This window comes from Coloeus monedula, assembly GCF_965178545.1.
Source record: "Coloeus monedula genome assembly, chromosome: 4".
Lineage (NCBI taxonomy): Eukaryota > Metazoa > Chordata > Aves > Passeriformes > Corvidae > Coloeus > Coloeus monedula.
Window position 1 is genome coordinate 75,156,922 of NC_138784.1, and position 25,785 is coordinate 75,182,706.

Here is a 25,785-nt window from a genome sequence, read left to right on the forward strand (position 1 = left end):
ATGGCATCACTTGAGGGGCAGGGCAGGGCAGAGGTGATAGAACTGGTTTTGTAGGGGAGGGAGCAAACTGGTAGTAAAGTCTGGGACCAGTAGCAACCATTCCACAAAGCTTTTAGTCCAGCTGAAGGAATTTGTGTCCATAACGTTCCTGGGCCGTGCCTGGAGCCATGAGGGTGAATAGGCCAGAAATCATCTGTGAGCACAACCTTTGGTGTTTTTAGCAGAGATAAAGACATTCAGCAGCTTGCCAAAAGTGAGAGAAGATCCCAGAAGGGTTTTTTGGGGTTTTTAAAAATAAATTATGATAATGAACAGAAGTATTTTTAATAAAGATGTGTCTGGAATTGCCCAGTTGGTGCTGTGACAGTCGTGTTTGCTCGTGGGCACTTTGTGAGTAGTTGTGTCTTTTTCAAAGTGAGCTGGAGAGGAATAACTGGAATTTTTTTTTCCAGTGACTCCTTTGCCAGAGTTTTTTTAGGAGCTGCTTTAAGGTTTAGGGTAGCTGAAGGGAAATTTGCTGCTGCTGCCTCACCAGGGTCCCTAAAACCCAGCAGGGCCCTGGAATCTGGAAATGAACAGGGTGAAGGTTTGCTGGAAAATGAGTAGCCCAGTTTTCCTCAAACTGGTGCTTCTGGATAACCTGGGAATCCTCTGATTTTCCTGAGCTGCCTGTAGGAGACTTTGGAGGTGATTGTGGAGGGATTCTGCTCTCCAGTTTTTCCATCTGGCATTGCTGAGCCTGCTCCAGCTTTGGTTATCGTGGTCTTGTGGGCTTTCTGTGTCTTTTTGGATTCAGTGGTTTTTCCTTTTTGAAGCAGACAATCTTCAACACATCCCAAAATTCACTGGCGATTTTGGGGTAATTCTGGTGAAAGGACAAAAAGTAGGAGAAATGGCACATAATTTCCAGTTTGGCAGCTTAAGACTTGCCATCCCTGAGCACGTTTATCATTTATTGCATCTCTGGGTCTGAAATGAGACAATGCTGATTGCAGGACTGGCAGTTTCAGTCTGATAAGATCCTGCTGCTGTGGGAATAGAGTTTTCCAGCTCCATGAGCTCTTGGAAGTGTCATTGCATTGGCTAAAATCCTGGTTTTGCTATCCAGCTGTGGGAGACAGATCCAGAATCCCTGGCTACTCTGTGCTGTGTGAAAACCTCCTGGTGAAACAGTTGGACAAAACTGGCCTGAGTCGTTTGAGATCCTCCAAATCCAAGGAATCTAAGGAAGGACTGAATGTACTTTCCCACCATCTCGATGGATTTGTGTGGATTTGGACTCTTGGTGGTTGCAGCAGAGTCAAGCTCTGCAGAGGCTGAGAGGTTTAATTGTTTAATTTAATAAAATGTTAATTATGGCAGCTGCTTGGGTGATTTATTTTCAGCTTTGAGAGCTGTGGAGAGCCTGGAAAAGCTGGGAGTGGGCTCAGCTCCCCATTCCCTAGGGATTGCAGCAGGTGAGGAGGGATCATACAATCAGAAAGGTTTGGGTGGGAAGGGACCTTAAAACCCATCCAGTTCCAACCTCTGGACACCTCCCACTGTGCCAGGCTGTTCCAGCCCCAATGTCCAGTCTGGCCTTGGACATTCCAGGGATCCAGGGGCAGCCCCAGCTGCTCTGGGAATTCCATCCCAGCCCCTGCCCACCCTCCCAGCCAGCAATTCCCAATTCCCAATCTCCCATCCAGCCCTGCCCTCTGGCACTGGGAAGCCATTCCCTGCCTCCTGGCCCTCCATGCCTTGGCCCCAGTCCCTCTGCAGCTCTCCTGGAGCCCCAATAAATCCCACTGACCTCACGTCCCAGAGCCCAGTTCCCTTTCCATGCTCTGCCAGAACAGAGAGAAAACCACCACCTTCCCTTCGTTTTGTTCCTGCTATTTTCATGCCCTTTCAATCAATTCCCTTTCCAGGCCACCAGCCCAGCACACCCTGTTTGTGCTGGCACCGACTGCGGCTCCGAAAGGGCTTTTCCACCCGATTTGGGAAAAAGGGAAAACAACCACCAGCTTTTCTCATCCTTCTTTCCATTTATTTATTGCCTTCTTCCCCCTCTCCAGCTGCTCCAGCCCTGATCCCAGCTCAGTACAAGTTGTCCCGGGCGTGCTCCATGATGACCTTCAGCGCCAGCCAGGTCTCCTCGGCGGTGGGAACGATCTGTTTGGCGGGAAGCAGGAATCCGTAGCTCCCCGTATCCCGCAGCTCAAAGGTGAAGGAATATTTAATCCCTTGGTTGTAGGTCCAGTCGATGGTTCCTCCACTCGCTCTGTCTGAGGGAGGAAAAAACAGGAGGGATTTGGAGCCTCAATCACTTCGTGCGGGAATTCCGTGGGATATTTGGCCGAGCCATGGTGTGAGGGATGATTTGGGATTTGGGGATTCTGGGGGAGCCATGGCTGCCCCCAGAACTTACAGATGGTGGTGATGATGCTGCCGTACTTGTACTTGGTGCCGTACAGGGAGGACAGAGCTGCCACGGCCTTGGCAGAAACCTCGTGCTGGGAATAGAGGGAAGGAGGAAAGATGAGCCAAAGAAAGGAAATACCTGTGGGATACAGCTTTTTTCCAGGTGCAAAAGGGATGCAAAGCTCCTCCCAGCTTCCCAGTGGATGCAGGATGGAGGTGGCTCCTCCTTGGAATGGCAGAAGAGCAGCTCCACCCCATCCCAACCCCACAAACCACGTGGGCCTCACCAGTTCCTGCTGGTCCGGCACTGGGGTTTCGGTGTAGCCGTAGGGATAGAGCAGGAGCTGGGAATAGCTGTGGATGGAGACGAAAGCCTTGATGTTCCCGTGGCTCTTCACAAAGTCCACGATGGATTTCACCTCGGGCTCCGAGTTGGGGTAGGGTCCGTGGTACGTCTCCGAGCAGGAGTTTCCGCTGGCTCCGGCCTCTGTGGAAGAGAGGATGGTGAAAACAGTGGGAATTTGGGAACTTCCAAGCCCCACCCCTCAGATGCTTGGTGGTGATCAAGGAATGCTCCTGGGGCTTCTCCTAGAGATTTGGATGGTGACTGTCATTTGTCACCGGGGGACATCAAAGCCCTGGTGGAGCCCAAACCTTCGGCTCTGCCACGGAAAGCAAATCCCACCTCTTTCCCAGGGGACATCAATGGATCTTTGAGTCAGAAACGGCCTCGGAGCCTCCACCTGGAGAGTGGAAACGCTCCCCAGGGGCAAGGGGAGAGCTCTGACCTCCAAAACCTGCGTCCCAGTTGCGGTTGGGGTCCACTCCGACACAGAGGGAGCCCGCGTGCTTGGACCTGGTCTTGCGCCACATGCGGTTCTGGAAGGGCAGAGCCACCTCAGCTGGTGCCCGGGACTGGAGCTCCACAGCTTGTGGTGGTCCCATTCCCATCCCATGGAAATGTGGATGAGGAGGCTTTGCCCTCTCAGGGATGTGCAGCACCCCAAAGCCTGCTCCCCAGCCCCATCCAGCACCGCTGTAGGAACCAGGGAGAGGAAATCTGGGGCGGTACCTGGGTATGGGTGAAGGCAAAGCCATCGGGGTTGGTGACGATCTCCAGGAAGATGTCCATTGTCTCCAGGATGGAGGCCACACCTTCATTATTCGCGTGATCCTGGACAATCTAGAGAGGATGGAGGTTTGGGATCCCTGTGGGATCACCCACCTGGATCCCACGGTTCCTGAGGACCCTGTGGCCCTTTGGGGCAGAAGTCATGCCTGGGATGTGTCAGTACCTTCTTGGCAAACCAGACGCCGCTGGCCTGTGTCACCCACTCGCGGGAGTGGATCCCGGTGTCGATCCAGATGGCCGGGCGGTTTGTGCCCCCTGTGCTGAACTGGGAGAGCAGAGAGGGGAGGGGTTGGCTTTGTCCCTGTCCCACCACTTTCCCCTCTGGATCACGATCCCCAAATCCTCACCTTGAGCACGTAGAGGGGACGGTTCTCAGTCGAGCGGCCGATCTCCAGCTTGCTCACCAGGTTGGGGTTCTCGGCCACCAGCAGGTCCATGAAATCGTAGATCTGGGAAGGAGGGATGTGGGGGTCACTGCCAGCTCACCCCCTGCCCTTGCTGCACATGGAGCAGCAGGGCTTTGCTAGGAGCAAACTTTTCCCCCAAAAATGCCTCAAATCTTGTGCTCTCCCACCTCATCCAGGGTGTGGTAGGCCTCGTAGTTGAAGGTGTTGGTGTTGAGCGGCAGCTGGCGGCTGCTCCGGAGCATCTCCATCTGCTCTTTATCCACCAGGGCCTGTGGGACACGGGGCGGGATGAGCCTCATTCCCACAGGGTGGGATCCCACCTCTCCCTTGCCTCCCCTGTGGCACCACTGACCTGCACGTCCTCGATCAGGATGGAATAGGAGACTCCACTGGCCTCCAGGTGGGCTTTGACGGGCTGCAGGCTGGGGAAGGGCACGCGGATGTCGACGGGAAATCCGAGCCCGCGGGGAGCCAGCCAGAAATCCAGCTGGGTAGGGAAAAATGGAGATAAGGGGGTCGGATCCTGCCTTGGGATGCACCCCCCAGCACCAGCCTGTCTTGCTTTTCACCGTTTGCTTCCCATAATCCCACGTCCAGCCCCGTCCCTGCTTTGTAAAACAAGGGACATGGGCTGGGGGGCATCCCCAAAATCCAACCCCACCCCCAGTACCTGCAGATGCTCCAGGGCCTGCAGCTCCTGCACCTTCTGCAGCTCCTCATCGCTCTTGGGGGTGACACGCAGCACCTGGTGCCTGTGGGGTCAGGGGGTGCTGGGGGGTGTGGGACGAGCTCCAGCCCCGTTAGTCTGGCCTAACCCCACCCCATGCATCCCCCCGTCCTGGGGATTTCCCCTGAGCCTTTCCCTGTGCTCCCTCAGGGCTGAACTGGCTCCTTCTGCCCCACCTGGTGCCACCGGCCCCATCCCAGCCCCCCTACCCAACGAAGGTCTCGGTGCAGGTGGCCACTGCCACCAGGGCAGCCAGGAGCACAGGAAGCCTCATGGTCAGCTGGGAGAGCCGGTCTCGCATCCCAGCAGTGCCCTGGGGGCCTCTTAAATCCCATTGGGATCGGGATCGTGGCCCGTGGCCCGGCCCCTCCAGCTGTCCCTTTTCCCAGGGCCCTGGGAAGGCTCTGGCTGCCACCGGCCAAGGTCAGGCCTCGCCGTCCCCATCCAGGCACTGCCAGTCCCGGCCAAACCTGTCCCAGGAACCGGCTGGGGCCATGGTGAGTCAGCTGCCAGCAAGGTGAGACTGGGAGGTGCCAAAATCCTACCACCCCCAGCGCCGGCTGAGGGGAGGGAAAGGATCAGTTTGGGTTGAGAAAGCGCAAAATGCAGATTTTCACTTGGGGGTTTGATGAGATGGATGCCTACACCACAGTGGTGAGGAAACTGGTTTAAGGCTTGGCTCAGGACAGGGGTCAGAGCAGGTGACAGTTGTCCCAGGAGCCAAAAATAAACAGCAAGTGCCTGGAAGCACCTTGCACCCAGCGATGACCCTGAGGCTGCCCTGTGTTTCTCCTTGCAGCCTCCCAGGAAGGGATAATGGAGCAAAGCTGCTCAAAACCCCACAAATGTGGGGTTGGTTGTCCAAAAACCCCCATCTCCTCCCATATTGGCTGTTGGCTCCAAAGGATGGGGACTTTGAGCCAAAGGCACGGGGGGAAAATAAACACCTGCAGGTCTGGGAGTCCTTTTCCACCCTTTTTTTGGAGTTCAGCATGAAAAAAAGAGGGTGCCTGAAACCACCGAGTCTCCATGAGGGTTTATTGAGATGAGGGAATGCTGTGGGGGGTGCTGGGGTCAGTATGGATGCTCCAGGACGTGGACCATGATGTCCAGGAGCGCCGGCCACGTCTCGGTGGCGGTGGGGACGATCTGGGAGCTGGGCAGGAGGAATCCGTAGCGCCCCGAGTCCCTCAGCTCCAAGGAGAAGGAATATTTTACCCCGTTGTCATAGGCCCAATCGATGGTGGTGCCTCCTGCCATGTCTGCAGGGAGAGGAGCGGAGATGGGAGCCCATTCCCAGGGGATTTGCGGTGGGATGAGGGAGGGACACTCACAGATGGTGTTGGCAATGCTGCCGTAGGTGTATTTTGTCCCGAACACGGCGGCCAAGTCGCTCACAGCCTTCTTGGCCAGTTCATTCTGCAAAGGACCCACCAAAAGTGGTGGGATCTGGTGGATCAAGCAGCAGGGGGATCTAGAGCCCATCATTCCCCATCTGCTCTGCTCTAGGTTTTCCCAAAAAACCCTTAATTTTTGATGTTTGAGGTTCATCATGCAACCACCCTCCACCAGCTGAAGGGGTTCAATATTCCGGTTGTATCTAATGAGAGGAGCAGGGAGGCTCCTGGGATGCTCTGCCTGAGTTTGCCAGGTGGCCACAGCCCCACATTTTGGGGCCATCTCACCATTTCCTGGTGGTCGGGTATGGGTGCCGTCCTGTATCCGTAGGGGAAGAGCAGCATCTGGGAATAGCTGTGGATGGAGATGACGGATTTCACGTTGCCGTGGCCGCGGATGAAGTCCACGATGGCTCTCACTTCCCTCTCGGAGTGGGCATGAGGGCCGTGATAGGTCTCGGAGCAGGGATCGCTGCTGGAGCTGGCGCCTGGAGCAGGGGGAGGAGGCACCATCCAGAGAGGATCCCTCAGGAAGGGTTTCCATCCCTGGGTTTCTCCGCTCTAGCAGAAAGTTTCGATGTTTTGAGGCACAAACAATGCCTGGCGTGAGGACCTGGTGGCCGAGGTCTCACCTCCAAACCCAGCATCCCAGTTGCGGTTGGGATCCACTCCGACGCAGCGGGATCCGGCGTTGATGGACCTGGTCTTGCGCCACAGGCGGTTCTAGAAGCACATGGAGAGGAGACTGAAACAGGGATGTGAATCCCAACCATCTCCCACCCCCCAAGCATCTCCAGGGATCTCCACTCACCGTCCCACGTGGGGAGGAACATCCCTCCCCACCCAAAAACCACGGACAGCCCTGGCTGGGGACAGCGCTGGGACAAGGACCCCCGCGGTGTCCCCGCACTCACGGAGCTGTGGGTGAAGGCGAAGCCATCGGGGTTGGTGACAATCTCCAGGAAGATGTCCATGCTGTCCAGGATGGCGGTGACAGAGGGGTCCTGCCCGTATTCCTCGGCGATCTGTGCATGGAGAGGAGCAGGAGCTGCCCGGGTGCCCCTCGGAGATGAGGGATGGGACAGAGCAGCACCGCAGGGTAAGAATGGGGGTCCCCAGGGTGTGGGGTCACCTTGTTGGCTGTCCAGACACCGGTGGCTTGGGTGATCCATTCCCGCGAGTGGATGCCGGTGTCCAGCCAGATGGCCGGACGGTTCCATCCCCCGGTGCTGAACTGTGCGGAATCACGGGATCATTGAGGTTGGAAAAGCCCTCTGGGATCATGGAATCCAAGCTGTGCCCGATCCCCACCTTGTCCCCAGCCCAGAGCTCTGAGTGCCACTTCCCCAGGTGTTCCTCGGACACCCCCAGGGATGGTGACTCCAACCCTCCCTGGGCAGTTCCAAGGCCTGACCACCCTTTCCATGAGGAAATTCCTGCTGATACCCACCCTGAGCCTCCCCTGGCACAGCTTCTCATCCTGAAGAGAGGGAGGATTTTCAAGGTGAGGCTGCCCCAGGACCCACCTTCAGCACGTACAGGGGCCTCTTCTCGTAGCTCTGCCCGATCTGGATCTTGCTGACAAGGTTGGGATGATCCTCTACCAGGACGTCCATCCAGTCATAGATCTGAAAGGAGGAGCTGCTGGGTCACGAGGCTCAGCCTGGATCTCACCTTTTGGTTTTGAGGGTGTCCAGCGCTGAATGCAACAGGCAGAGCTTCCCTGGGGAAGATCTGGTGCTTCCTTGGAGAACACCAAGTGCTTGGGCCTCTGTGTGAGCAGGGAAAGGCACATCACAAGGTTTTTGGAAAAGTAGAATGAATGGTGAAGGAAAAAGCTCTGAGACCCCCCACCACCATCACAGCCCCCCCCCAGCAACCAGCTGGGCTCTAAGGACAGGGTGACACCGCCAAAATGAAGCTGAAAATGTCTTCCATGAGGTGGGAGATTCCAGGAGTGGCCACGCTGGATGTGGAAGGTTTCCCAGTCTCCCATCTCAGCTAAAACTTCCACCAAGGTGTCCCAGGGAGGTCTCACCTGTCACCAAAAATGTCACCATGACTGTCACCACAGGGATGTGACCACAGTGTGACTCCAGCAGGACAAAGCAAATGCTCTGCAGGGAAAGGTACCTCATCTAGAGTGTGGTAGGAGGCAAAATCAAATGTGCTGGAGCTTCTCTTTATCCTCCTAGACCTCCTCATGCTTTCCTTTTCTTCATCCAGTAATTCCTGGTTAGGAGGCAAAAAAACCCCCCAAGATCAACCAGGCTGGAAGGAGCAGGGGGTTGGATTTTTCTTCCTGCTCTTGGTTTCCAACTTTTTAGACTTTTTCCCAGGGCTGAGCTGCAGGAGCTTGTCCTGTTCCTGTTGCAGCCCTTACCTGCACGTCCTCAATCATGATGCTGTAGGAAAAATTATGGGAATCCAGGAAGTTTTTAACTGCTTGGAGGCTGGGGAAGGGCACCCGCAGGTCCGCGGGGTGGCTGGGGCTGACGGGGTGACGCCAAAAGTCCACCTGGGGAGAAGAAGTTGAGCTGAAAGGGAGAACTCGGCTCCATCCCAGGCTGGTGCTCATCCACTGAGCTCCTCAGCACCTCCAGGAATCCCATAGGAGTTTCCATGAAGGATCTAAAGAGGGTTTTGGACAAATTTTGGGACACAGATGGATATCTGGATAGGGATCTACAGAAATGTTTCAGCCCCGGTTGTTTGTGGGCTGCAAAGTCCCTTTGAGCAATGAGGATTCATGGGATGTTCCCAGCTCATACAAAACAGGAGCGCTGAGCTCAAGGAGCCCCAAGTTAAATTCCTATTTATTTGGTTCTAAACGATGCATCTCCAAAAGGGGAAGGAAAAAGGATGAGATGGCAAAAGAAGGAGGGAGCCCTGGATTCACCAGGGTCGGTGACACAGGGGATGCTCAGGACCCCTCAGAGCTCACCTGCAGCTCCTCCCGCTTGCCCAGCACCCCGAGCAGGGCGATCTCCTCCTCACTCCTGGCTGTGACACGCAGGACCTGGTCCCTGCAGGGAGGCAGAGGGATCACAGGGAGGGGACTCTGGGCTGGGGGAGGCTGTGGAAGCTCCACACCGGCTCGGAGGGTTGGAAAATTCATCAATTGTTGGTGTTGAGAGAAAAAAAATGCAGGTTCAGAGCAGCCACGATGGGAAAAGAGCAAGTGCTGGAGAGCCTGAGATGATCTCCAGCCTTGTTTGATCAACTCCCACAATGTTAGGGAATATCTCACATGGATATGTTCCATATTTCTGGATACATTTCCTAGCAGAGGTTCCACCCCAGCCTGGCTGGGCTGCCCAAGAACAGGCAAAGCTCCTGGAGAGGAGGAAATGCTCTCCCATGGGAGAGACATTTTCCCACCTTGGATCAATCCTCTACCTCCAACCTCAACCTCTCCTGTTGGGCAGTGCTTAAAGCTGCTCCCAAAATGGCACAAAATTCTTTCCCCTTTTGTACCTTTCATCCTCTTAACTCCTCATTTATCAGTTTAACCACCTCCTCAGGGTGAGAACAATTTCCATTTGCCCATTCCATGCCTGGGGGACTCAGGCAGGCATTAAACCCTTGCAATTTTTCCAAAATCAGGGAGCAGTCCTGGCGTTTCCTGGACCATCTTGGCTTGCAGCTGCTCAGATCCCTCCCAGCACCACCTGCCTGGAGGAGTGTGATGGGATCCTGGATGGATCCCTTCAGCCATGGCATCGTGTCCAGGAAGGAAGGAAACCAGGAAGGAAGGTGGGTCAATCACATCACAGAATATCCTGAGCTGGAAGGGACCCACAAGGATCAAATCCAGCTCCAGGCTCTGCACAGACACCCCAACAACCCCACTCTGTCCCTGGCAGCGCTGTCCAAACGCTCCCAGAGCAGCTTTGGGAATGTGCCCGTTCCCTGGGGTGCCTGTTCAGTGCCCAGCACCCTCTGGGGGAAGAACCTTTTCTGATCTCCAACCTAAACCCCCCTGGCACAGCTCCCTGGGTCCTGTCCCTGGTCGTGAGATCACCAGCCCTGGCTGCAGCATCGGTCTATCTGTTGGGATGCCCAGCATCCCGGGGGTACATTTTTATGGATAGGTTTTCCCTAATCTGAATATGGGATTCCCACTTTCTCTGCAAATTAGTTCTCATTGCCAGTGCAGTCACTGAGACCTTTCCGGGAATGGGTTGGAGGCTTTGGGAATTTTGGGTGGTCCCAATTCCCCCCCTACATTCCATGCCCATTCTCAGCCTCATTCCTGCACTGGACTGTGCCGTTCTCATCTCCAGGAGCTCCAACCAGAATATTTATCCTGGAAAAGTGCTGCCCTCCCTCCACAGGGCCCCTTCTCCAGCCACATCTTGTTCTTTCCCACAGCGTGTTATTCCCAGCAATCCTTGGCTGTGATTCCCAGCAATCCTTGGGTTTCATTCCCAACAATTCTTGGATGGCTCCAGAGCCGTCGGTGTGTGAGCCATACACATCATCCCCTGGCATCCTACACCCTGGCACAGCTTGGAGTGATGCCCTCAGGGTTCAGCATTCCCTAATTTCTGCCTGCTGCATGCTCAAAACCTCCCTCCAAACCTGGGGTGAAATCTCATCTTTCCTGCTTGGGAAAAAATCCTGTCAGATTTCCATCCTTTGGGATGTCACCCTTCTCACTGACCCCAAAGGACAGTGGGTGGGGACGGGCCTCTCTCACCTGGATCCCCATCCCAGCCGTGGTGTCCCACCGCCCCCTGCTCCGGCAGGACTCACCCCACGAAGAGCTGCTCGGTGCTGGCGATCCCCAGGAGGGCAAGGAAGACCAGGAGGGTCTCCATGGTGGGTGGGAGCAGAGCCTCAGCCCCGAGGACAGACTTGGTGCCTGGGGGGCTCTCCGGGATCTCCTCACCGGGGCCTCATCCGCCGTCCCCGCGGCGTCGGCAGCGACAAACAGAGCAGGCAGGAAGGGCTCCCGGGAGCCCAAATGTTTGCTTTATTTGGCAAAGTCAACACAAGAGCAGCCAAATTAGGGAGGATCTGATAACGTCTTCCTCGGTGAGCAGGTCCTGGATGAGTGTCCGTGCTCCCAGCTCGGAGCTGCCGTGGGCACGGGCAGCTGCCAACCCGCAGGCGTGGGATGGCGGGGACGGCGTGGTTGCAGGAGCCCGGAAACACCTCTTTGTTTCCATGAATTTCTTCATTACTCACTGCTATGAGTAAGTCAATTATGATTAGTAATGCGTGTGTAATTACAAGCTACTACAGATTTACTCGCAGAAAAAGCAAGCATTTAAACGTATACTTATTTAGGATTAATTAGTTTATGCATGTGTGTGTGTGTGTGTGTATATATATATATCTATAAAATTTAAACTATATTATTCAAATTATTCATCAAACCATTCCCAGGAGTGGGGCCACTTGATGGTGGATGAAGTCTCGCTTCAAAGCTGATGGAAGCCGTGGAGCTCGGAGGTGCACAAGGACGTTCACCTGGGGTAATGTTCAGAGAGAAGGGCTCATTTTTGGGGAGAAAATGAATTATTTTTAATGTTTTCAGTGTAAGCAGTGGCTCTGGAGCAGCTGTCACTGACTGGGGCTGTCCCAGGAGGTCGGGTTGTCATAGAGGTGGCTTTGTTCCCCAGTTAAAGAAGCGTCTTTGTTCCACAGGTTACAGCAGGGCCTTTGTTGGGCCTTATCTGTGCTGCCCCTGAGCTCCCACCACACTTGTCAAGGATGCTCCGAGTTCCTGGGCTGTGTTCCCAGGCTGGCAGGCACCTCCCAGGGCAGTTTTTTACAGCGGACATCTTCTGTCTGTGTTTTCCCCATTAAATCCAGGGGATTCTGGTCGCCCTGAGAGCAGGATGTGCCGTGGGGAGGGTGTCAGGATCTGTTGGGGCTTTGTGATGCAGAACGGGTGATGTTGGTGAGGTGCTGGCAGAGTCCTCCTTGAGGCAGGACCACGGGGTGGTTGAGGTGGGAAGGGACCATGGGAGGTCTGCATCCGACCCCCTGGAAGAACATGGTCAGCTCTGGGGACCCACCAGGTCCCTCCTCCTTGGATCTTGGAGTTCTCCAGGGATGGAGGCTCCTGCAGCATGCTTTGGACAGCGAGGCCCGTGGAAAGAAACAGGGACCGATCCTTGATAGATGTTTCAGAGATCTCTGTTCTCCAGCCACATGGCCGGGGGACTGCTGAGAACTCAGCAATCACGGGACCAGCAGGGTCCTCCCCGGGCAGGGGAACACAAAATAACCAATGGGGACCTGGATTGGGGTACATGGGAGCAGGGAGACCCCATAGGCCGTGCCTCTACCCCAGGGCCCCTCTCCCAGGACCCCAGGGCAGGGGGAGGAACCCCAACACTTCACCCTTTTAACTGAAAGAGATTTAAAACTTAACATTGGAAACAACAGGATAAACATAAGATAACAAGAACAGTTTCAAAAGGAAACAAGCCACCCTCCTGAGTCTCTAAATGTCCAAACAGATTTTCTCTGGAACATCCTAGGGCTGGCAGAAGGGAGACAGGACTCTCTGAGCATGCTTTGTGGGGAAACTGAGGGAGGAGAGGGTTTCTTCCATTTTTACCTGTTGGAACTCTAAACAACAATAGTCAATTTCTTTCTCTCTCCCTTGTCATCCCCCACTCAGCATTGGAAAGGGATTTTTGGGAAACAGATTGGTAAAGGCATGGTTTTGTGAGGGAAACCATGAGTGAAAGAATGGATTAGGAATACACTGGGGGTAGTAGGATATAGGATTAAGGGGAAAGGTAGGATTGGGAAAGGGAGACTGTATGGGTTGTTTATAATGGGGATAGTGCCTGGGATGACTACGATTTGCAGCGTCTATCCTGCCTTTCACAGAAACACCACCAGGCCCGGTAACATTTGCTGCTTGGAGGCTTTTCCTTCCTTGTATAATCTTAAACTCCACCACTCAGGGCCCCACTGGCACCAGGTCCTGCTGCTTCTCCTCCTGGTGAGAAGCATTTCCTGATGTTCCTCCTGGCTCTCCCTTGCTCCAGCTGCTGCCTTCGTCTCTCCCATCGCTCTCTGTGGTGAAGAGCTTGGTTCTGTTTCCTCAGTGATCTCCTTCCTCAGGAGGGGAAGGTCCCCACCCCACACCTGTGTCATCTCTATCCCACCATGGGACACATCCTCCTGTTCCTCTGGGTGGCATCCACTGCTCTGACTCCAGATCTCTCTGGGCTCAGGGTCCCAGACCTGGATGAGCTCCCATCCCATCAGGCACTTAGAGAGGAGGGGACAGGGGGCCTCAAGCCCTGGATGGTTGGAATGAGCTTCCAAGCCAGGACAAGGTCACAGTTCCCCAACCCCAGCCGAGGCTCCTTGCGCTCTGCAGCTCCTGCTCTGGAGGCAACAGCTCATCCAGGTCCAAGAGCCAAGTGTGTGCCCTGTCCCTGGGCTTTACCATCAGTGGTTTTTAATCACAGGGCAGAGGATGGGATTTTGGAAAGCTGGGTCAGTTCGGGAAGCAGGTGCCACAGGATAAGGCCATGAGCAGAGGGGCCAGGGACACGTGGGGAGCACTGGCTCACCCAAGCACAGGTTTGCTTTCCAAAACAGCTGCTTTTAACCCAAATCCAGCCCCCTGGAGTACTTCCAGCTGCCTCAGCTGCGCTTCCCCCTTTTCCTGCCGGCAGCTCCGTGCCCTGGGAGTCCGCACGGTTTTATCGGACACATCAGCGCTGTTTGCTCTCCTGCCAGGCTCCCCGAGGGTGAGGAATTCACCAGCTGCTGGGGGGTCACAAGACACTGAGATAAACCTGTTAGACTTGATAATCACCACAGCAGCAGCCACTGCTAATCTCTGATCCTTCAGTGCCTCCTGAGCTCTTTGCTCTTAATTCCCAAGAAATTAGCAGGATGAAAAACAGAACAAGGGGCTCTGAGGGACTGGGAGCTGCATGAGGGGAGGTGTCCTTCCATTTCCATCCTCACTTCAACCACGTCCACTGGGAACACGTGGGAGGGAGAAAGGGGCAGCCAAATCTATGGGGATGTACATCTGAGGACAGTGGTTGGGGACCTGGCAGCGTTCTGAGGCTCGTTAAAGGAAATGAAATTCCTTTAATCAGTTCCAGGGCCTGGATTATGCTGGTTAACACCAGGCCCCTCTGCACCAGCTCCTTCAGCCTGGGGAAGGCTCCAGGGAGAGCTGAGAGCCCCTTGCAGGGCCTAAAGGGGCTCCAGGAGAGCTGCAGAGGGACTGGGGACAAGGCATGGAGGGACAGGAGGCAGGGAATGGCTTCCCAGTGCCAGAGGGCAGGGCTGGATGGGAGATTGGGAATTGGGAATTGCTGGCTGGGAGGGTGGGCAGGGGCTGGAATGGAATTCCCAGAGAAGCTGTGGCTGCCCCTGGATCCGCAGGAGTGTCCAAGGCCAGGTTGGACATTGGGGCTTGGAGCAACCTGGGATAGTGGAAGATTCCCTGTCCATGGCAGGGGGTGGCACTGGATGTGTGGTTCTGTCCCAAAATCTCCTCAGGGCTGTGTCACACACAAGGCACAGGACACGTGTCAAACACCACGGGGGGACTGCACGGGGGTTTATTCCGCCATTTTTATCATTCCAACCGTCACAGCACACCAAGGATTTATGACCTTGTACAGCTGCAGAGAGCTCACTCCCAGCCCAGCCCTCAGGAGGACTTGGCCCGCACGTGCTCCATGATTCTCTTCAGGCCCAGCCAGGTCTCCTTGGCAGCTGGGACGATCTGGTTGGCAGGTAGCAGGAAGCCGTAGCGCCCTGTGTCCCTCAGCTCGAAGGCAAAGGAATATTTGATCCCATTGTCGTAGCTCCAGTCAATGCTGCCTCCACTGGCTTGGTCTGGAAGAGAGAGGGAGATGATCCAGAGCAGTGAGCAGAGGGATGGTGGAGTTCTGTTCTCCTGCTGTTTGGATTTTGGGGACAAGGCTGAGGTTTTGAAGGGAACGCTCAGCTCCGATGTGTGACCGGTGGTGTCACTGCACAGGAGCATCGTGGTTTCCATGAGGGACAGACCCTGTGGGGAGGACAGGGATTGTTGTCCTGGGACAACCCACAAAAGCTCTGAGTGGCCAAATACTCACAGATGGTACTGCAAATGGTGCCCACTTGAAAGGTGGTGCCATAGAGGGACCGGATGGAATTGGCAGCAGCTCTTCCCAGAGATTCCTGGAGGGGAGAAGATGAAGGAAAAGTCAGGAAGCAGCCACACTTCCTGAGACTAAAGATCAAGATTTCACCAGAAATCTCCAAACTGCTTTGGAGATGATTCACACTAAGAGCACTCACAGCTTCCACAGCATTTTTGGGAGGTGGCACTGCAGGTGAATGAACTCCCAGCAGGTTCTGGAACTGTTCACCCAGTGTTTATCTCACTAGCTTGTCAAGGGAAGGCTCAAGAGATACCAGAAATTCCCAAGGCAGTTGGAGATCTCCCAATACTCCAGGGTCAACTTTGTGCTCACTTCAACTACGTAATGGGGGTTGGATGGAAAACAGAACTGGGTTCTTTGTGCAGGAGGGAAAAAGGCAACAAACTGCCACAGGGGACCTGCATTTAGGTGTTAGGACAAAACAAAATCCCCATGAGATTAGGGAAACTTCGGGACAGGCTTGAAAAAGCTGTGGAATTTGTCTTCAGAAATATCAAATCAAAACAATTAATCAAAACTTAGACTGAAACTGGCTCTGACTCCAAAGCCCTTTCAGCACAGGGTTAGAACAGAGACCTCCAGAGGTCTTTGCCATTGGAATGATGCTCATGAGATCCACATGGCCTCAGAGATATTATTCCAGCTGTGATGCTGTCCTTAAGGAAGAGCATGGAAAGTACAGAAAGGCAGCTGGACAGAAGAGAAGAAGGTAAAGCTGAGTCCTCCTGTCTTACCAGCTCAGCATAATCGTCTGGCCTGGTGCATTTGTATCCATAGGGATACATCAGGAGCTGGGAATAACTGTGGAGAGTCAGGAAGGCCTTGAAGTTTCCATGATTCTTGATGAAGTCGACAACAGATTTAACTTCCACCTCGGAGTTGGCGCTGGGCCCATGATAGGAGTCGGAGCAGGGGTTGTTACTGGCTCCAGGACCTGGTGGGGCAAGGAGGGAACAAACCTGTGAGAAGGAGAATTCCTGGAAGGTCAGGGCAGACCCACACAAAGCTGGGCTTTCCTAAGGACAGGGGCAGGTGTGCAGCCAAAGCAAGGCCTTAAATGCAGATAAATGCTCAGACAGCAGCCACAGAGTGTGAATGTTTAAGGGATGTATTTTTAGATGCTGCAACCTAGAACAGGTTGCCCAGAAACCCAGGAATCCACATTCTTGGGGGTGTTCAGTGGTTGGATGGGGCTTGGAACAGCCTGGGAGAGTGGAAGGTGTCTTTGCCCATGGCAGGTGGTAGAACTAAATAATATTTAAGGTCCTTCCAACCCAAACCCTCCTGTGATTCCATGATTGCTGCCTCATCCTGTGCTCTAGGGTGATTAATCCCCTATATAAAGGCAATAGCTGGTTCTATGTAAAGGATCCAGAAGCTTTATCCCTACCTCCAAAACCTGCATCCCAGTTCCTGTTTGGATCAACTCCGACGCAGATGCTGCCAGGAATCTTGGAGCGGGTCTTCCTCCACATGCGATTCTGCAACAGAGAAATGCTTCAAAAGGGAGCAAATCTGGGTGCTGGCTCCAAAACTGCTCCCAGAAATAGCTGCCACCCATGAGGGATTGATCCTAGGAATGATCCCAAGAATATTTCTGACTGCCAGGATGGGTCACAGGTCAAAAATCAAATGCATTTACCAAAACTGGGGTATTTACAGTGGGTTAGGATGGGTTAGACAAGTAATGAGGATCTTTGTCTGCCCAGCTCTTTGGTAACTCCTCTCACAGCATTAAGGAATGGACTTGCAAAGCCCACTTCCCTCATGTTTATTATTTCCTTGGAAAAGCCAGGAATCCCATTGAGCTCAGACACAGAGCTGACTCACCGAGGTGTGAGTGTACACAAATCCATCGGGGTTGGCGACTGGCAGCAGGAAAAGATCCATCTTGTCCAGCAGGGAGGTGATGGAAGCATCTGTTCCATAGTCAGAGGCAATCTAGACAGAGACAGACAGCACACCCTGCTTAGCAGAGTATTTCCTTCCCAAATGTTCATTCCCTTGTTGCTTGGAACAGAGGAAAGGCTGGATTTTGGGGCAGGGAAGTGAGAAACATCCATTATCTGCTGGCCATTACTGCTCCTCCACTGCTCTGAAGTGAACGGTGAATCTGTTTTATTATTTCATTCTGAAGACAGGAGGTTAATGGAAGAGAACAACAAAATTTACTCCTCCCTGTCCCAGGGAAAGGGCCAAGGCTGGCACTGAGACTGAGATGGAGCAGCCAGGTTGGGAATACTCAACTGTGCTGCACGGAGAGAGCTCGAGGAGCATTTGGACAACACTCTCAGGCACAGGGTGGCTCTTGGGATGGTTCTGTGCAAGGCCAGGAGTTGGACTCCATGATCCTCGTGGGTCCCTTCCAACTCAGCTTATTCTCTCACTTCTCTGGTGGCTCAGTCATTTCCAGCAGGATTTAAACCCTCATTTATAGAGAGCTGGAGGTTTGGGCATTATGTGGAAGGAAACCAACCCCACATCGTTTTTCTGGGTGAGCAGAGCAAAGCAGCAAAATAATCTCAAAGATCTTGGTTATTTGTGTAACAATTTCACCCGAACCACTACATTTTGTCTGCCTAAACTCAGCTGCTCTAACAGGACTGAGTTTTCCAATTCTTGGTCAAGGCAGCTGCCACACCCTCAGGGAGTCGGCTGGTTTTGGGAGGTGAATTAACTAAACACATAGAGGGGTGACATCCTTTGAAATACCAGGAAACATTCCCAAGACAAGCCAAAGATGAATCCCTGCTGCAGGAACCTTGTTGGCAATCCACAGGGCGCTGGCCTGGGTGACCCACTCGCGGGAATGGATGCCGGCGTCGAGCCAGATGGCCGGGCGGTTGGAGCCTCCGGTGCTGAACTGGGAAATCAAACAGGAGGGTTTCAAACTCTGACACCTTTCAGTCAAGAACATCCCACACCATTGGGGTGCTTTGGGCTGCATTCTCTATCATCCATCTCAATGGACACATTCCGTGATGTTTGTCGTACCTTGAGGACGTACAGAGGCCGCTTTTCGTAGGATTCCCCAATCTGGATCTTTTCCACAAAGCTGTACTCAGACACAAGATGGTCCAGTTCACTATTAATCTGAAATGAAAGGTCATGAGGACATTAATATCATATTTATGTATTCTATCATTCCTTCCAGAGAAACATGGACTGATTCAGGTTGGAAAACCCATCCCATTACCACCCCCCCACCTTCCATGATCCCAAATTGCTCCAGCCTGGCCTTGAACACTCCCAAGGATGGGGAAGCCACAGCTTTTCTGGGCAAAAAGTTCTTTATTTCCCAATTTCAAGATTCCTTTATTTCTCTTTCTTTTGAAGGAAGGGTTTTGACAGATTCTGCAGGAGAGTTTATGGAATTTTGATCAGCATTGTCAGGGACAGCGCTGGCTGATTGTTCTGAGCACAAAATTAATACTGCAAAAACCAAACCCATGTGCCAGAAGAAGCTGCAAGGACATTTTAGATGCTAATATAGGATGTTTAATTGAAGACAGCCTAAAAAGAGCCCAGAAAAAACCCAGAATACTCTTCCCCTGAGGTACTCACATCATCCAAAGTGTGGTAAGCACCAAAGTCAAAGCTGCCGCTGCGCTGCCTTTGGGCACTCTCGGCCATATCTTGCTTTTCTTTATCCAGAACATCCTAAAAGAACACATTCAAATGGTGAGAAGCGTCTGCTTCAGCTGCTAAAAAATAAATAAATGAAAAGGCAGTGCGTTCATGCTGGTTTAGGTGCCCTTTTGGGATTACTGCTCGTGAGAAAATGTCAGATTAGTGCCCAAGTGGGTGATTTTTATCCTTAACTACGCTCAGCAGAGTTTACTGAATGATGAGTAACTTCAGTGTTGGGATTCCCAAATGTCTGAGGCCAGAAGGCCATGAGGAATTCCTCAGGGTTATCAGAAGAGTCCTGTGGAGTCTATGAGTTTATTGATGTCACTACTCAGAGTACACCTGCAGTGATCCTTGGATTGTCCTTGAGGAATTAATCCACAACCTACAAAAATAAGGGGAGGATCCCATGGAAAACAGAGTATGGAAAAGTGGGAACGAGGCCAGATTGTGAATCAGTGTTTCCAAAAGTTATGAAAAAGAAGTGCCAGTGGCAGTGCCCACCTGCAGGTCTTCAATCAGGATGGAATACTCAATCCCCTGGGATTCCAGGAAGGCTTTGACTGACTGGACACTGACAGCAGGAATTCTCACATCCACAGGCACAGCAGTGGCAGAGGGGTTGATCCAGAAATCCAGCTAAAAGGAGAAAGGAAAACTGATTTGGTTGGGGGAAGGCATCCAGCAAACAGCTCTGGCAGAGCTTTAGAAATGCTGATTTCTCCCAAATCCAACGGCTCCTGTGGAAGGGAGCTCTGGAATGCTCCGTTCTCTGTGGCCTCACCACAACCTTGTATCAGTTCATGTGATAAACTCAATAAAATAACAAATATCAAGAGGCTTGAGTCAGTTTTTTCATTAATTTCAAGGCTTTGGTCACAAAAACAAGAGAAAATTTAAGTTGTCTCTGATGATTATTTTATTATTCTCCCTTTTACTAGAAATAATTTCAAGAAAAACTCTAAATTCCAGTCTTAGGTAACATGAAACCCATTGTTTTAATTTCTCCTTTAATCTCTCCTTTGGTAGGGCTTTTCTAAATTTTCATTTCTGTAGTATTCAAATAATACTTTTAAACCCAGTGATGTTAAAAAGTGATGTTAAAAATCCTCACCAATGGCAATAAGAACAGTACTAACCTGGAATTTTACACTGTGTTTTCCTATTTCAATACAGTTTAGACCAACTAATAAATTCCTTCCACAACCCTGGGAGACAAAACATTGCCATTCCCACTGGAAAAACAAGTTTTTCAACAGTGAGATTAAGATCTAACAATTCAAATATGATGTAAACCTGGTAGGAAAGAAAATACCAATTCTGGCACTCCTGAACATTTGAATTTGCAGGTCAAATTTAAAGTGTTGAGAGAGTAAATTTATTTCTGGCAGCTGCCACAGGGTGATGGGAACCTTCCAAATAAGATACAGCTTCACACCCTGACTCCTTGAAAATGAGATGCAAATCCTGCCCTGTCTGAAATATTCCAAAATGCCCTTGTGGCCATGACCCACCTCCAGGTGTTCCAGCGATTCCAAAAGCTGCAGCTGCTTGACCTCTTCCTCATTTTTGGTCTTGATTCGGAGAACCTGGTGCCTGCAATAAATCGGTGTCTTCAGAACCAGTCTCAGAAGGGGGCTGGGTGAACTGGTTTGTTACTACTGGGATCGTTAACTCAGTGTTAATTGTGTGTTAATGGCCGACACGGGCTCCTTTAATCAGTTGCTTTGGTGTCACCCAAGAGTTCAACCAACAACCCGCGCCTTCATCATAAATCAGACAACGTGGATGAGTTTTAAATCACGAGGATCAATCCTGCATCCATTGGTTGGTTTCTGGCAGCAACTTGTGGGAAAGTAATATTCCAGCTGAGCTGGGGAAGGATCGAATGTTTGGAGAGCACTTCGCGGCAGAGCAAACACCAAATATGGGATTTGTTTCACCTTTCTGTGGTTTAGTCGGAGACTGCTGCCACCCTCCCGGTGTTGGCAGAGGCTGACACCAGCAGAGGGTGGCTCGCACCATTCCAGGTGGGATGAATCACCCTCTGGAAGTGCCTCGCTCCACCTGTTGGAGCGATTAACTCAACAGCTGGGAGCACGGCCCGGGTCGGTGCTGTCAGCAACACCGGTAACTGCACAATTAGAAACCTTTTTAAGACGGAAATGAGGTAAACAGGGTCTCGGCACACGAGCTCAGTTATGCGGGTGTTTATTCTCAGCTGCTGAGAAGGGACTCGTTTACACCAGGTTTACACCAGGTTTCTCTCCCCTGCCAGCTGAGGGATAAGATCTCTTTGTTGAACCGAGTTAAATCAGCTCTGAAGGCACTTTTCCACATTAATAACTTATTATTGGATTCTCTGTCGCCCTAAGCTTTATCTCAGGGTTGGATTCTGCTGTGAATTAACCACAGCTACTGAGGAAGGGATTCACGAGAATTCGGGATTAAATGATAAAAACAGCCCCTCCTGCCTTTACAAATCCCCGAGTTTGGGGACATTGTCTGTATTATGTTTTAGTCTTAATCCTTAAACCTTCATACACAGATTTACTCACTGGAATCTAGTGCTCACTTACTACATCTCAGGATTTATCCAGTAGGTTTTTATAATCTTTAATTATTAAAGATGGTCATATAATCTTTAATTATTTCCATGGTCAGTGAGACTGTGAGGAAACACCCTGTGGGGCAATTTTTGCAATGCAACATAAAGATAAACCTTTAGGATTTAATGGTTGGAAATCAGGATTTAAAATGCTTAGAAAGGTGGAAAAAAAGAGGAAGAAAGAGAAATAAACTTGGGAATAAAAGGGAAAGTAGTGAACTTTCTGATCTGAGGATGGGTTCTGGTCTTACAGCTCTGCTTTTGCAGTGAGGTTCAGCTCCTTAGGTACAGCTAAGGCCAAAATAAAGTCTTGGATTAACAGAAATTGAGGATCTCAACTCCACAGCTGGACCCTTCTCCTTAGAAAACCCAAAGGAAAGTAAAGGTTCCTTCAAACACCAGAGCAGCAAAGCAACAAGAAAAATCAGTCACAAACCCCAAAAAATGTGCCCCAAGCAGGTTTTGTGAAGGTGAGATCATGGAAAAACAACTGGATACCAGCCCTAAATGAAAGGTTTTCCACAAAAGTGTAACTCACCCAACGAAGGTTTCCAGGCACAGGGAAGCCCCGATGAGGGCGCTGAAGATCAAAATCAGCTTCATGTTTGCTGGGAGTTCAGCTGGGCCTGGCAAAGGGGAATTTATACCGGCCTTTATTTTCAGGTAATACCTATCTGACAGAACCTATCACTCCATGTGATGAAGTTCTCACATTTATCAGAGCCTCCAAGGCAACCAGCACGCAGGAGGCCGATTTCACCTCCAAAAAAAATATTTTCCACTGACACATCCAAAGCGGGGTGGGGGAGGTCGGTTCCAAAGCTCTGACCACAAAAATGTGGTGTCCTTTCACATGTTTTTCAGGGCAGAGGAAAACGGGGACGAACTGAACTCATCCCAGCTCTCACTGCTGGCTCTGCCAGCCCACTCCTGGTCCTGGGGATTTCTCCCATGGATTTCGAGTTGTCCATTCCTTGTTCCAAAGGTGCCTGGATATTTGAGGAGTTGTTATCCACGTGGGAGGGCAGCCTCCTGGCTGAGCTTTGGGAATAATCTCCTGTGCCTTTGGCTGTGGGAACACCCAGCTGTGGCTGTCCCACAATTGCAGGTAGGGCCACAGGGCTGCTGGATAAACGTTTTGTTTATCCAAATAAAAGGTTACTGAGGGACAGCCAGGAGCTGGGGCTCCTAGGAGTAAGGAACAGAGGGGAAATACTTCAGCTGCTCAATCCACCTCAGGAGAAGGAGGAAAGGAATTCCCTGACAATTCCCAGAGGAAGCTTTTAATAAAGATCTCATTTGTATCACTCTCAGCATTTGTCAGCACCTCCCTGAGGAGTCTCCTCTCACCTCCATTCCCACCCTACTCCTCCACAGGTGTCCTGTTGTGTTCACAGTTCCAAGTACATCCTTTGTCTCATGTTTTTGGGAACAAAGGGAGCCCCAGGCAGGGATTAGTCCTGTTTTGGCCTGTAGGAATGAGTCATCTTGCAACTGCTGTGTCTTGGGGGCACGAGGAGAGCATGCTCTGCTCAGTGCTCTTGTCTCTGAGGTTTAACCAAACCCAGTCCCTGGAAGAGGGATCTCCATTCCCCCAACTTAAACCGAATAACAGAAATTTATCCCAAGAGACAGGAACCATCACGGGAATTTCCTGCTCCTGGAACTACTGCAATTCTGGTGGAAGTCAAGTCCCACCTGTAGCTTACAGACCCCAGTATTTCCTAAGGAATCAGCTGACTGTCCACACCACCTGCCATGGTGCACTCTTTGAAAACAGGAAGGAAGGATTTAAGCTAGGGCAAAATTAGAGCTCGTTTCATTACTCATGCTACATCCCACATGGATTTGAGGGCTGCCAAGAGACCCTGCCAAACCTGAAGTCAAAGCATCCCAACAAGCTCTGAGTGCCGTGATCAGCATCATCTGGGGCCTCCACCCACTGCATTTCAGGAGCTGCATCTAAATCCAAACCTTTGTACTCACTCCTCATCCCCCTGGAGAGACTGCAGGGCCCCCAGCAATGACCTCCTGCTGTAGCCATGAGGTCCTAAAGGGTTTGGAGATAAGCCCCGAGCCACAGGCATGGATGAAATCAAAGTGAATCCAGAGGAGGCCCTGGAGCCGCTCCCAGGGCTGGAGCCCCTCTGCTCTGGAGGAAAGGCTGGGAGAGCTGGGAATGTTCCCCTGGAGAAGGGAAGGATCCAGGGAGAGCTCCGAGCCCCTTGCAGGGCCTAAAGGGGCTCCAGGAGAGCTGCAGAGGGACTGGGGCCAAGGCCTGGAGGGACAGGAGGCAGGGAATGGCTTCCCAGTGCCAGAGGGCAGGGCTGGATGGGAGATTGGGAATTGGGAATTCCTAGCTGGGAGGGTGGGGAGGCCTTGGGACAAAATTCCCAGAGAAGCCGTAGCTGCCCCTGGATCCCTGGAATTGTCCAAGGCCAGGTTGGAGCACCCTGGGATAGTGGAAGGGTTGGAACTGGGTGGTCTGTAAGGTCCCTTCCCGCCCAAACCATTCTGGGATTTTAAGAGGCTGAAAACATGAGCAGTGTTGATGCCAGGGTCCGAAAGCGGAACAGCAGGAAGGCAAAGGTGACAGCGAGGCAGCTGGGAGTAGGGACCTCACCGCAAGCAGCAGAGCCCCACGGGATCCAACCAAGAGGAGCAGAGCAGGTCTGGTGGCACTGACCCAGTCCAGGTCCTCAGACAGGTCACAGGGCAGGTCCACAGCCAGGACGTCAGCACCCACAGGCCCAAGTGGCCCCTGAACCCAGTGCAGCTCAAACAAGGCCCAAACCAACTGGCCTCAGCTTAAATGCAGCTCCCACAGCCCGGGGTGGGTGGAGGGTGTGTGGGTGAGCCCAGCCAGGGCAGTCAGGGCTCTCTTCCAGTGTGGGCAGGGTGGGACGTCCTGTCCTCACGGCCCTGGAGAGGCTGTGGAGTCATGCAGTGAGTCAGGAACACCCTGGTAGCATGTGAACAAGTGAAAGGTTAAACCAATCTTGTCCAAGCAAACCCTCTCCTTGCCTAAAATCACTGTGTTGATGCAAATTTTGCCTGTGCTGTCAGTGAGAGAGGCTAGAATGGATGCAAGCCCCCAACAACAACTAGAAAAGCCTCAAAAATCATTACATTTCAGTGGAGTCAGTCAATTTTTGTAAAATCCAGACCCTTTGTTGTTGCTGCCTCAAATGATGCAAACCAAGACCCAATGTTGTAGCGTCTCCTGTCATTTTTAGGAAAAAAATCCCAGAAACTTTTCACCTTTGGATAGAAATATTCACTGACATAGCAAAGGGCTTCACTGACATAGCAAAGGGCTCCAATGACAGCTCATCTCGAGGATAATCAAAGTTAATTGGCTATAACGCCAATTTATTTTGGATTACTGATGAGGGAACTATTATTTCTGTAAATAATGGATTACCTCCATGCTCCTAATCCACCTTGGAAATGCCCTGGATAAAGAGTGAGTAGGGATCTCAGTATGTTGTTTACCACTTGTACACTTAGAATTCATTTTAGAAGCAGAACCCATGTTTTTGATGTTTCTGGAAAATCTGCAGCTTTGTGTCAGTGTAATAACCCTGGCTGCAATGGAGGTACATACTTCCAACTCAGTTTTCCTTAAATTAGGAAATCAAGACCTTCAAATTTGCAGGGTTATCCTCAGACAAACCCATCAGGTCATGCTGGGGTTTTGCATTTCAGGTCAAGGAGCACACGGATAAATTGTAACAAGAAAAAGGGCATGGGAAGGGTACTGGGAGAGATCCAAAGCCACCTCTACCTGGAGATTAAAGACTGCTCCTCACAGTGACATCATCCCATGGGATAATTATAAATCATAACAATTTCCAAAGGTGTGAAAGCCTTTCAGACAGGAAGGCCCAAGCCTTCTGCTGAGGGCCAGTGGAAAACATGGAATTCAGTCATATCTTGAATAATCAAAATTCCAGTGCAGGAGCAGCGTGGGATTTTCCCTCTGCTCCCTCCAAGCCTTCCTCATGCTCATCATCTTCCTTTTCATCTGGTTTCTGACCAGGGCAGAGAGCAAGGGCTCATTCTGACAGTAAAACCCTGATTTAGCGTGGAATACACACAACCCTTTCCATTTACATCATTTCAGAGAAGAAATACCAAGTTACAACTGTACAGAAATACGAGGTTATGCTTCCACAGAAATATCAAGTTTTCTTGTACAGAAATTTGTAGCTATGCTTGTACAAAAGTATAAAGTTACACCTGTACAAAAATTTGAAGTTGGGCATGTGATGGAAATGATAGAACTTTCCTAACAAATTTTTAATTGGTAGCTTTAATTACTTATGA

General features: G+C 51.7%; 3 protein-coding genes across 3 annotated transcripts; all 3 read right to left on the minus strand.

Annotated features, from left to right (window-relative positions):
• Nucleotides 1-2,079: 2,079 nt before the first annotated feature.
• Nucleotides 2,080-5,004, minus strand: LOC309571811 (carboxypeptidase A1-like; the record flags this gene model as incomplete). The annotated part of the gene is given in 12 exon segments (XM_082279662.1): nucleotides 2,080-2,267; nucleotides 2,411-2,495; nucleotides 2,691-2,890; nucleotides 3,192-3,282; nucleotides 3,476-3,586; nucleotides 3,699-3,800; nucleotides 3,883-3,984; nucleotides 4,110-4,211; nucleotides 4,295-4,429; nucleotides 4,613-4,694; nucleotides 4,879-4,988; nucleotides 4,990-5,004. Coding segments are annotated over 12 exon segments (1,323 nt in total).
• A 739-nt stretch (nucleotides 5,005-5,743) lies between these two features.
• On the minus strand, nucleotides 5,744-10,889 carry LOC309571812 (carboxypeptidase A1-like; the record flags this gene model as incomplete). Its single annotated transcript, XM_082279663.1, has 11 exons — nucleotides 5,744-5,931; nucleotides 6,004-6,088; nucleotides 6,355-6,554; nucleotides 6,699-6,789; nucleotides 6,981-7,091; nucleotides 7,199-7,300; nucleotides 7,593-7,694; nucleotides 8,200-8,298; nucleotides 8,450-8,584; nucleotides 9,011-9,092; nucleotides 10,825-10,889. 11 exons carry the CDS (start codon nucleotides 10,887-10,889, stop codon nucleotides 5,744-5,746), a joined length of 1,260 nt encoding a protein of 419 aa, XP_082135789.1.
• Nucleotides 10,890-14,719: 3,830 nt separating this feature from the next.
• LOC309571880 (carboxypeptidase A2-like) lies at nucleotides 14,720-22,059 on the minus strand (the record flags this gene model as incomplete). The annotated part of the gene is made up of 11 exons (XM_082279762.1): nucleotides 14,720-14,907; nucleotides 15,150-15,234; nucleotides 15,953-16,152; nucleotides 16,609-16,699; nucleotides 17,049-17,159; nucleotides 17,980-18,081; nucleotides 18,213-18,311; nucleotides 18,783-18,878; nucleotides 19,353-19,487; nucleotides 20,363-20,444; nucleotides 21,995-22,059. 11 exons carry the CDS (start codon nucleotides 22,057-22,059, stop codon nucleotides 14,720-14,722), a joined length of 1,254 nt encoding a protein of 417 aa, XP_082135888.1.
• Between the last annotated feature and the right edge of the window lie 3,726 nt (nucleotides 22,060-25,785).